Source organism: Culex pipiens, chromosome 2, assembly GCF_016801865.2.
Source record: "Culex pipiens pallens isolate TS chromosome 2, TS_CPP_V2, whole genome shotgun sequence".
NCBI lineage: Eukaryota > Metazoa > Arthropoda > Insecta > Diptera > Culicidae > Culex > Culex pipiens.
In genome coordinates, this window is record NC_068938.1 from 12,525,009 (window position 1) to 12,537,796 (window position 12,788).

The 12,788-nt window shown below is 34.7% G+C and overlaps 1 protein-coding gene across 1 annotated transcript in view; it reads left to right on the forward strand.

Moving 5' to 3' along the window:
- LOC120425240 (tripartite motif-containing protein 45) overlaps positions 1-5,888 on the forward strand; it is a 13,510-nt gene extending 7,622 nt beyond the window's left edge. The window contains exons 2-3 of the mRNA XM_052708726.1: positions 4,722-5,365; positions 5,597-5,888. Coding sequence (XP_052564686.1) covers positions 4,722-5,365; positions 5,597-5,854 — 902 coding nt within the window. The 3' untranslated portion in view covers positions 5,855-5,888. The remainder of the gene's footprint in view (positions 1-4,721; positions 5,366-5,596) is intronic.
- The last annotated feature ends 6,900 nt before the right edge of the window (positions 5,889-12,788 follow it).

Genomic DNA, 12,788 nt, shown 5'->3' on the forward strand with positions numbered 1-12,788 from the left:
TTTGAACCGAATTTTGTAATATTTTTTGTACAAAAATATTATTTTTGGTAAACGTTTTTCGCGTTCGCCATTTCCCTGTTTTGATGTAAACAGTAAGAAGACACCAATACTTCTTCATCCAAAGCTTAGTTTATGGTGGGCTCTTCCCATATACTAATGCACATACTCTATCCAATTATTTGTTTATGGTGGGCTCTTCACACATACTAATGCGTGGGCTCTTCGGGGTTTTGGTGACTATCAAACGTTTTAGACATTTACAGTGGTGCCAGAGGGCTGGGAAATAGTGACAATGTTGTAGAGCATTGAATATCCTATTATACAATTACTTTTGCTGACAAAATTTTATCAAGATTGTCCATACAAAAACAGTACGCAAATATTTTAAATGTAAAATCTAATATGTACTAACAAGTTTTTTTGCAATATTTGCATGCTAATTTTGCATTATTTTTCACTTTCATTCGAGTTTTTTTTTGTAAAATACAATTAAAAAAATCACAAAATAACGTATTTTTTTAAATACGCAAATTTTCATAAATTGCAATATGGTTCTTCTGCGTGATATTTTTAGTTTTTCATAAAAAAAAACTTTCAAGTGAAAATGCATACGGGACCATCCATAAACCACGTGGACACTTTAGGGGGGGGGGGGGTATGGCGATTGTCCACGCTCCATACAAACAAGATTTTTTTTGTATGGACAATTGTCCACGAGAGGGGGGGGGGGTTCGAGATTCCCAAAAAAGTGTCCACGTGGTTTATGGATGGTCCCTACACAATTTCGATTCGTTTGATTCCCGTATTGCAATATATAGAAATTTGAAGATTAAAAAAATAAAAATTTTTGAAAATTAAAGTTTTTCATTATAAAAAACAATAAAACAGTGAAAATGCATACAAAATTTCAAATTGTTTGATACCCATTAGGGACCATCCATAAACCACGAGGACACTTTTATGAAATCTCAGACCGCCCCCTCTACTCCCCCCCCCCCCTTGTGGACAATTTCTATACAAAACAAATCTTTTTTGTATGGAGCGCACAATCGCTGAAAGCCCCCACCCCCTCCCTCTAAGGTGTCCACGTGGTTTATGGCTGGTCCCATAGGCATTTTATGAAAATTTGAGTACTTTAAAAAATTCGGTATTTGTGAAAATTTGGAATTATCTAAAAGAAAACTTTAATAAAAGTGAAAAAGTATGCAAAATTTTGCTTCGTTTGACACCCATAAGTAGGCTTAGTCATTTTTCACGCTAAAAACTTGCAAATTTCACGAAGACCTTAATTTCAAAACAGCAAATTTTACGGAAATTTTGCGGAACGTGAAAAATAACTATAAAAATTTCATGTTAGAATATAGCTAAACTGCTGATATGCTACTAATTTATCATTGTACATTTTATTGAATTTCATATCAAAGTCAAATTTAACAAAACAATCTAACAATTAAAATATTTTTTTGCGACATTTTGCCCAGTAAAAAAAAAATTTTATGTTTTCATTTCAGTTTTCAAAAAATAAATTAAAAATCAATAGGCAAAAATTATTTAATCTCTAAGGAAAACATTAAATTTAAATTAAAAATCAGAAAACAAAAAAAAAAATTGTTTTAACTTCCATGGAAACCAGCCCCCAAAATGATCAAATATAGTGAAAATTAAACAGGACTCAGAAAAAATCTGAAATATTCTTTAAAGTGACTTTAAAGACAAAAAAAAACTATTTATTCAGTCTTGAAAGCTTGAATCTTTCAATTTCTTTGAAATTTATATCTTTGAAATTTCAAATTAAATAATAGTTAAATATTTATAACGGAAAATGAAAAAATGCTAAATTCGGTTAGTTTCCTTAGAAAAATTGATAAACTATTATTTAGGGACCGTTCTTTTATTACGTAACGCAAAATTTGGGATTTTTGACCCCCCTCCCCCCCCTTCGTAACAAATCGTAACAGATGAGCGATATACCCTACCCCTGTAACGCGTAACACAAGGTCTTTTTGCAAATTTTTATGAGTGCTTTTATGAAATTTTTGAGTTACGTAACATAATTTTTCATCACACCCCCCTTCCTCCAATTTTCGTAACATTTCGTAACATACGCCGACACCCCCTCCCCCCTAACTGCTTTACGTAATAAAAGAACGCTCCCTGTTAGTATCAAGAAAGTAGTAATCTATTTTCTCAAAAAATTTCTTACTGTTCTCTGATGGAATTACATTTTTCAATCTATTTTTTTTGCTCCTCCGGTTATATCATTGACCGGAGGCAAAGGGAAAGACGACTATTTTCACTGAATGTTACTTTTACATGAATGTACGGTTTTTATTGATTTCTAAAAAAAATAATGCAGTTTAAAAAAAATCTGTGCAATCTTTCAAAAAATCACAATATACTTGTTTAGTCAATTTTAGCAAGTTTTGGTTGAAAGAGACAAAATTTATAAAAAATAGATTCCGAGAATATTTTTTCTTCTTTGATTGATTTTTGTTTAGATTATTTAAGTATTCACGGCATTCACTTCTCAGTAAATGTTGTATCAATTCCATGTTAATGTATGTTTTGCTCACAATTCTTCAAATTCACGCTTTAAAATTGAATACTAATGAAAATTACTGTAAACGTCTTTATGAATAAAAAATATTTATTATATTGTTATTTTAATGAATTGATTTGAGAAAATTGATACATTTCCCGGGATTTCACAGAAATCTCCAAATTACACGAATTTTACGCTGTCCGCGATATCGTGAAAATCCACTTACCCTACCTATGGGTAGGGTAGGGTGAAAATTATTTAGTTTTTTTGAAAAATTACGGAATTTAGTGTAAATTCTAGTTTTTTACAAAAAATCTAAAAAAAGTGAATAAGCATACCAAATTTCGCTTTTTTTGATACCCATACTGCAAATTATAAAAATTTTAGTATTTTCGAAAAAAACGTTTTTTTTTATTTTGGTATCTATTCTTTGAAACTTACTACATCCAAAAATATATTTTTAGTGAAAGCATTGAAAATTGAACATGATATCACAGAGAACAGATGTACATCTTGGTTCTAACTTGTGTGTAAACCGTGAGAACTAAAAAAAAATGCGTTGCATACAATCTTGCATCAAAGAAATTAGAGTGTGCAGGATACGCTTGGCGGCGCCACCGTCGCGGCTGAGAATACTTGACTTAACAATTAAAAAGGCTCAATAATTTCGAAAGAAAATAAATGTTAATCTCGTTTAAATATAAAATTCACTTCTGTATAATTCCAGTTGACTAAAAATAATGCAAAAATGCATTAACATTAACGAAAACATAACAGAAAATTCATTCAAAAATTATTTTTCAAGCGACTTAAAATACTTAAACTTAAAATAGTCCCTTTACACATGTTATGTCCGATTTCGATTTGTTTACCTTCTTTGGCGCGTAAAATTACAACCCTCTGATGAAGGGCAGTCAGACATTGGTCTGATGTCGTTCGTACGGAATGTTTTATGCAGTGATTAGATGGGCCAACGTTCTGCTACTGTAGGCCATCATGATTTTGGAAGTGGCGCTATCTAGGCGGATGGTGCACACCCTAGCTCTTTTCAACGTATTTTGGTTTGAATTTTTACACACGTTTTTTAATGCTGTTTGTTCAATGATATACATCTGTTCTCTGTGATGATATTGATAGTTTAATTCATTTTTAGAAATTTTTTAAAAATTTGTTATCCTCCGTTATCGTCGATAACGATATCCATTGTCGCTATCGTTAGGCGCTAATATTTTTGACGATAATTTGGTTAACGACATTGTTCCCAATACATTTTGCTGAAGACGCAAAGTGGTTTATGTTCACATTAACCTCATCACAAAAAAAACGGGTTTATTTTTTTTTTCCTATTCCAAATTTGCCCCAAATCGGAGCACTTTTGATCAAGATTATGCTAATTTAACGTGGAATCGCTGTTCAGTTAAAATCAAACTCACTTTATCGATACTTTTCGATTGGAAGTTAAAATTTGCATAAAAAACTGTAGTTAAAATATTTTTATTTTTTTCCAATAAAAAAATCGGTAAAATGTATATCCCTGAATAAAAATTGAAATAATATAATTAAAAAAAGAAAAGCATTAAACAAGAGAGGCGAATATTTTGGTAGAACAAAGCCGTTTTCTTTAAAAAACATATCTATATATATGAAAAATTTCGACGGTTTTGTTCGAACGCGTATCAGTTCAATACGGATCGTCGGATCGAGGAGCTCTTTGTTGCGTTGGGTTCTTATAAGTCCAAGGAAGGTTCTTACGCCAAAAAGTGACAACTTTGGCCACTGTCGAACCAATTCCGGAAAATCTACAGATTGTATGGGAAAAGTTACGTAAAATCAAATTTAGATCACAGGAGGCTGAATAAGCAAACAAGCTAAAAACGTCAAGAAACGAAAAAATGACAATACGCAGTTTGTATAAGTTTAGCTTGTTTTCTATAATTCTGGAGAAAATATCATTTAAATATTTACGTGGTAAATGCAATAATCTCAGTAACTTATTATTATTTTCTAAATAAATTATTATACATGAAAACTTTTGTTTGGCTCAAAAGCACTCCATTGACAAAATAATAAACAAAATTTCTAAGCTGGGTTTAGAACGCAAGAGGAGAGTAATCGCACCTCGTTCAACGTAACGCAGTCGCGTGTCGTGATTGAATTCATTCTGTGAACTCCGGTGAAGCTTGTGCTGCTCCCCCGCTCCGACAAATCGCTTTCATTTTCCGGCAAATTCCGGCTCTAATCGTTTGCATTTTATCTTGTGATTTTCTGCCTCTTTCTCTCGCTCTAGAACAACGCTCCCAGAACGCGCGCGCAGCGATTGACTTTGCCGAGGAGATAATCAACGAGGGCAATGAGATAGAAAATTTAGTTTTTGTCAGCATCCTGCTGAAGCGATTTGAGCAGTGTCTTCGCTCGAACCGGTCGCTGGACTGCCGCGTGACGGACACGTTGGAATTCCTGCCGGAGGAGCGGACTCCCTGCGTGCGGCTGCAGAACCGAATTCCGCTGTACGGGGTGGTCACAACGCAGAAGGTTGACCCGCGGAACTGCTCGCTGGACAACTGCTCCGGGTCGGCGTTGGCCCAAGGTCTCAAGGTACACCGGCGCGTCGAGATGACACTGGTGACCAAGGATTACGAGGGAAAACCAATGACCCATGGTGGCATTCTTGTCGAGGGCGATCTGCGATACCGGGACGAGGAGAACCGACCCGTTACGGTGGCCGTGACTGACAGCCGTGATGGGACCTACCAGCTTTCCTTTATGCCGGAACGGGCAGGTGTTATGGCCCTGATGATTTCCGTCGATGGCAAGCTCATTGAGGTAAGCGAACAGAAGGGGTCGGGCACGGTGTGTTGAAGAACAGTTTGCAATTATTGTTCTCTTCAAATTATTTCTTAAGTTAAATGATCATAAACAGAACCTACATTGCTTCACATCTTGATTAAAAAATATTTTTAAAGAATATCAAGAACACCGTGCCAACACCTGCCGTAAAGATTGCTATTTTATGCCGGTTGACCGTTCTTTCTCCGACTCCCTCCCCCGTTCCAGGACTGTCCGTATGTGCTGAGAATCCACAACTTACGGCCCCATCGAGGGGTTTATCACTGCTGTTCGTTCTGCTCGAGTAACGGGTCCAAATATGCCACTTGTGCGTGCGGATCGGTGATGCCCGGTGGTTACCGGGGCTGCGGTCACGGTCACGAGGGGCATCCCGGCCAGCGGCACTGGTCCTGCTGTGGCAGCGTGCAGGAACACTCGGACTGTGCGGGGGCGTGGAAGAAGGCGGGAAAAGGGGGTGGGGTGTGACACATTTTTTTGCTAATATATGTGCGGCATTAGATGGTGGAGGGAAGTTTTCTTTTATTCCGAAAAATACCCACGAATGATTATTCAATTAAAGTGCCTAGATGTTGGAAATTTCTATGATGATATGTTTCTTAATTTTAAGAATTTGTTTCTTTTAAAATAAATATGTGTTACACAATATAACTTGAAATAGAAACTATATTCAGTGTTGCGCAGCTGATTTTTGATAACTATTTGATTCCTCAACTAAATTGTAAAATTGTTCTATAAGTTGTCGAGCTGAAATTGTTTATTATTGATCCAAAAATCCAAAATTTTCAAAAAGTCCTAAAATTCCCTATTTGATTAAAAATACAAAATATTATGTTTATTTAGTCACATCAAAGTTTTTTTCATATAAAAATTTAAATTTTCAGTAATCATTTGGATTTTGATTTTTGGAAGATACCAAATTCTGGAGAAAAACCATCTGGCCTTGCCTAATATTTTTGAAAAATTTAAGGTGCGATTGTTTCTGGAAACCTCAAAGTTCATGTTTCCCCTCAAGTTAAGAGTTTCTGTAGGTGTCACTTTGGAACATGTTTTTAAATATTCTTTGCAAAAGAGCTGTTACCAAAACAAATATATTTTTTTAATATATAGATTTTCGAATCTATTTGAAAGCATTTTTTTACACCGACCAAATTTGTATGACACCCTGAAGCACGGGATGGGTCTGTCTGTCTTAAAAACAAATGAAAAAAAAAACATAAGATTCTTTGATAAAATTAATTTCATCTATTTTTTCAATTCTTAATGGTGCACAGTAGTCTTTAAATCGCTAACAACGCGTCAGGGTTAACTCGGATCGTGTTGCGGTTTTCAAAATTGACAAAATTGGCTCAGTTACTTATTTTTACCTTAAGTAACGAGAAAAGGGGTATCTTTTAAGATTTTCCAAAAATGTCATTTTTTCTTGTCACCCAAGTGCACAACAATTAAGGAAGTTATTATTTTTTTATTCAAAATTTTTCAAACTTACACCACAGTCAAACTTCAGGTGATGATCGAAAAAATATATTGATATATTTTTTTGAATGTTCTAAAAGACAGTTACTCCCCTTTCACAGAAAAAAATTATGGTAATATTCATCAGGGAATGATGACACATTTTGTGTCAAAAAAAATGTATAAGATTGCATCAGGAACTGGTGAATTCTTATAAGATTTTGGTGAATTTTCGTTAGATTCACATTTTTACACATTTTTTAGGTAATATTTCTCAAAAAAAGAGGCAATATTTAACCTACCAAATTTTCAACCTTCCAAAATTCAACTTTTTTTTTGAGCTTTCATTAAAAAAAAAACATTCAGGCTGGTACAATTTTTTTTTAAGATTTTGTCAACCCTTCTCCCCCATTTCCCCTCACAGTCGGATTATAAAATTAGGTGACAAAGAAAATATTTTTTCAAAAAACTTCAAAATTTCAATGAAAATTTAGGAGCAATTAGCAGATATCAATTCAAAATGCATTCTCTTGCGCTAAGAATTTTTTTAATGTGTTTGGGTTTATTCAAAATTCTTTTGAATTTTTAAAAATTTGCGATGTACAGTACCGTAAAAAAAATTCGCTAAATTTTTTGTTTTCGTCAAATCTTACATTTTTTTAAAACTAATGATTGCAAACATCTGAAGTAGTGTAATAGTAGTTTATGCAACAAGTTGCAAAAAGAGGATTTTTTCAGCACGAGTCGTACATTTATCCAACGAGGTTTCCCAAGTTGGATAAATACGACGAGTGCTGAAAAATCAAGTTTTGCAACGAGTTCCATACAACATTTTTTGCAATTTCGAAAAACACCCATTGAGTGAAATTTTAAGTCGAATTTTCATGTATTTTGTCAATAAATCGTTTAAATCAAAAAAATGTTGAAAAGTGTTACTTTTCGAAACAAGTGCTGAAAAGTTCAACTTTTCAGCACCCATTTCAGTGCTGAAAAGTAGAACTTTTCAGCATTTATTTTGAAAAGTGTTGCTATTCGATTCTGTTATTTTTGGTACAGAAAAGCAGGCTATTTCGTCGTTCAAGAATGACAGGAAAAGTAAGTAGTTTCACGACGGAATTGCAAAAAAATGCATTTTAATACACTTTCTTCATGCAAATTTTGAGACCATGGCTTGTTATTTAAATTTTTAAATAACCAGCCAGAGCCGAGGGACAAAAACTTTGAATATTTACATCAGCCTTTTTTTTTTTTTCTTCACAACTTATTTTTATTAGGTCCTTTTAGGTGCTACGACCAGGTTAGGACCGAGGATACATCATCCTTAATATGGTTGATTTAAAAACCGTGGAAAAATAATATTTTAAAGTTCGGATAATATCTCCTCTAAAAAATATTAAAACAATGAAAAGAGTCAAATACTTACCAAATAGTTGTCAGTAGAAAGAAGAAGGCTTGTTGGAAACAATTACAGTCCAGACTCGACTATCCGAAGTTTCGATTATCCGAAGTTTCGATTATCCGAAGTTCGATTATCCGAAGTTTCGATTATCCGAAGTTCGATTATCCGAAGGTTTGTATGGGACTTCGGACAATCGAATCACGAACAATAATTTATTTTCTTGTTGTTTTATGTTCTTTCTTTTAACATCAAATTTGAGTTCTGCAACCATATTTTAGTTAAATTTGAATAGTTTAATGCCTATTAAAGCAGAAAATGTACTTTTTCAATACTTCAACTCCGCCATTTTGGATTCAAATTTTATAAATCACTTTAGAGTAGTTTAGCGCTCATACTTAAGCTCAACAATCGAAAATAAGACTAAAAAAAATGATTTTTCGTGATTCGTTTATCCGAATTTTTTATTATCCGAAGGAAATTTGGCCAAGGCCTTCGGAGAATCGAGGCTGGACTGTAATTATTTTTTTTTTCAATTTCTATTCTTTTAATGAATGGGCCTCAGCATCTTATAGCTTGCTTTTCAAAGTTTAAATCTATCTTAATTTGTTTCAGCACTAAAAAAAAATATTTTCAAAAATTTATCTAATTGGATTTTTTTTAAATATTTAAAATATACTGTTGAAACCACATCATTTTGAAAAGGTATCGGCAACGGTAGTAGTAATAAAAAATAGTTAAATTTTGTTCATTGCGATACTAGTTTTTGCATCGATGAATTATAAACAAATATTTACTGACTTAATCCGCTATTTGGGCCATACCATATCAAATCAGTTCAATTTTCATAGTCTAGTCAGCGTTTTTCCCATCACAAATCCAACACTCAACTAGATTTTTGAAACTAGTTGTGAGTCACCTGGCAACTGATATCATCGCGTGCAATCTCCAAAACGTTCCAGCTCGCCTCCCCACTTTCTAAATTATTCAATTTAAAAACCGTTATTCAAAACGAAAATCCGTTCAAATGCAGCACTTCATTCATTCAGTTTTCGCTGGAAGCAATGATAATTCACACTGCTCACTGCAGCCGCGTTGCTGCATCCCGAATTCAATTTCCACTAAAATTACGCGTTCCGTTCGTCTCGTTCCCTGCGGAACATAAAATTAATCACAATCCAGACCTGAAAGTTGGTCGCCGGAATCGTGTCTATTTCTCTAAATTAACAAACACAATCCATTACCCGGATTGCACTCCCCCCCCCCAGAGCTCCGGAGGGGGTTGATCTATGTTTAATTTATTGCATTGTTTTGTTAACACTTCCCGGCTGCAGAGAGGCCGAGGCACTCCCGTTTTCAATACGACCTGTCTACGCGCCCGGAGGCCCCGGGTTCTCTTCTGCAAAACTGCAGCCGATCGAGCTTGAATAAATTAGTCTAAACTTTAATTTGATTGCTTGCCGAGGCGAGTTTTCCGACAAAGAGAGTGGATAGAACGAGAGTTTGGAACAATCAACACTTGTTCCAGGGAGAGCCTGGGATTCAATTGAAGGTACGCACCATCAGCCCCTCCGGAAAATTGGTCCTCTGGATCGGAAGTATGCAAATTATGCCCACTTTTGAAGCATCGTTAGCAGGAACAGCAGCAACAGTAGCTGCTGGGTCGTTGATTTTCCAGAATCAAAATTCCCAAATGTGAGGTATTTTAACGATGCATCGTGCGTTTTTATTTCCACCGGAATGGATCAACGGTTTCGGCACTCGGGCTGCAACTGACCCCTGGAGGATAAATGTGGCGTCATACTCGACGGGGCGGATGATGAATTTCCGGTGCGTTTCAGCGGTGGGGTTTGCTTCGTAATTTCGCTTATTTACACATTGTGGAACGGGGTCGCCCGAGGGGGTCTTTTGCGAGTTTCAGTGTGGAATATGTTGAAATTTGTATGATGGGTTGCATTTATTGCAGGGTATTTGATCACATGTGGGTGAACTTAAAAAAACATATTCATCAGCAAAAAAGTTTTATTCTAGAGAGTTGTATACTTTTTGGTTTAATCAAACCTCATTTTCGGTGTGATGTTTAAATAATTTGTATGGAAAAAATAAAAAAAACTTGTAGCATTTTTCATGTAATTGTAAAAATTTATTATGGATACTTTTTGCCTAAATGCATTAAATTGGATATTTAGTCTTTTTTCAGGAACAAAAACAATATATTTGTCTAAATACTTTGAACTATTAAGTGAAAATAGAAATGCAATCAACTGAAAACAAATGCATTTCCCTGTATTTATTCATTTTCAGCACGATTGGGTTCGTTTAAAAACAAAAAAAAAGGAAATTTTTATGAACAGTTCGACAAAGAGTTCTTCTCGTTATATTAACATTTTTTTTTAAATTGATGGTAGTGTATCATGTACATTATACAAGGTAAATTGGAATAGCAATTTGACTATCATTTCATTTCAAAGTAAAATCAAAGATATATTAATCTTAAAAATATGCCCTTTTCAGGAACATTGAAGTTATTTTTTCCAAATCCCGTGAAATTCCCACGAAATTTTTATAATTTGATTTAATGGTCCTCGTCAAAATTGAAAACTATCAGCTTGGAAAATCATTTAGCTTGGATGCTTATTATTTAATTAAGTATACAATCATCTTAACGGTTGTTTTACATTAAGTTATTTTGAAATTTTTCACGATCCGTGAAATTTCCGTGAAATTTTGTGTTTTCGGGTCGTTTTTTGTGGTCTCCGTGAAAATTGCATTTTTTTGCGTGAAAAATCACTATGATATGTTTGGAATTATTTTTTCTGTGTAAATCTCCTTATAAGTTATACCAAAAAAACAGATTTAATATCACCTAGTGGTGAAATAGAGCCTTTTTGCCTTTCTTACTAAAGAAAGGTATAGGTTTTACTTTAAGGCTGGACGTCATTTCCAGCTTCGTAAATATGTCGATTCAGCATGAATTTTAATCCGAAAAATCGCTAAAAAATCACACTGCATCGATTTTCGACGCTCTATCGATTCACCTTGACAGAACTCGTCTATCTCGAACCCTCGAATTTTGAGAAAATAAATTCCGTGGAGGTCGAGTGATGTTCGTATGTGGTAAAATTTTGCAAAATTTTGTGTCGCGCCGTTCTCAGCTCCCATATATCCGATTTCGATTCTTCTGAATGCAGATGAAAGCTAGTGTGCTGAACCTGGGCGAGTTGCCGCGCAAATTTCGAAATATCCATCTGTTTTCGGATGCGGCCAGACTTTTCAACAAAATACACAGTTTTCAAATGAAAATATGGTCCAATTTTTTCATTTTCATATCTTTTATTTATCTCAAAAATTGCATTTTTCGAGCTCCACAACCTCCCAAATTTTCATCCAGATTCATAATATGGTTCTGGAGTTAGAGCCGTTTGATTAACCTACCATAAGAAAAAAAAAACCCCTTAAAAAAGGTAAAAGACCACCTGGTGACCTTCGCCAACATTTTTCATTTCTGATTTTATCCGAAATTTCTTCCTACATTCATAGTACATCGATCGGCAATCCCGATCAATTTTTAGAACGATTTACTTTTTGCCTTTCTTACTAAAGAAAGGTATAGGTTTTACTTTAAGGCTGGACGTCATTTCCAGCTTCGTAAATATGTCGATTCAGCATGAATTTTAATCCGAAAAATCGCTAAAAAATCACACTGCATCGATTTTCGACGCTTCGTCGCCAAGTCGCCAAGTTGTCAAGTTGAGCTTCGAATACTGGCGCGAGAATGCTGGCGCATATATTTTGTGGCTCGACTTATACTCGTTTTGTAGTAGCTTGTCTACCGATGTTTCCTACAACAGCTTTTCGATTTCTTTTGCCCTGTCCGTTTTTGCACAACTGTCCAATGTTTATGCAAAAACTTTTGTGACATAGGACATTCATCCGGCTACAATCATTTTTTTTCCGTGTGCTCCTAAAATCGCCTAAATGTAGACTTAATTTTTCCGTGATGTCGTAAGTTTATTTAACAGGGTTCATTGGATTCCAATAGGAGCTTTCTAAGCTTTTCATCGTTTATATCGTTTTCAAAGTTTTCAATGCTGGCGACGCCAATGGCTTTCTACCTAAGGTAATCGCGATTGAGTGTGTAGTGGTGCGGTTGTTAAAATTCGCGATTAAAAGCACCATAATTCCGGCAGATGGCGCAAAGCATCGAAGAATGACGATTCAAATTTTCGCTGTTCGGTTATATAGGAATGCAAACTTAAAATTGAATTTACAGCTCTTAGAACAACTTTTGAGAAAAAATTCAAGTAGTACGAGTGTAAACTTTTTGCCCTCTATAAATTAACGCAATAAAAAAGATTTTGAAAAAAAAAATTGTGAAAAAAAATATTGTTCAAAATGATAGAGCATCAAAAGTTAACAAAGTATCAGCTCGAATTTTTGCTCAAAAGTTGTTTTGAACGCTGGAATTTAACAAAACAGAATTCGCATACATAACCTCAAAGGGCAAACATTTCAATCGACATCCTTCGCTCTGTTCTGCTACTCAACACT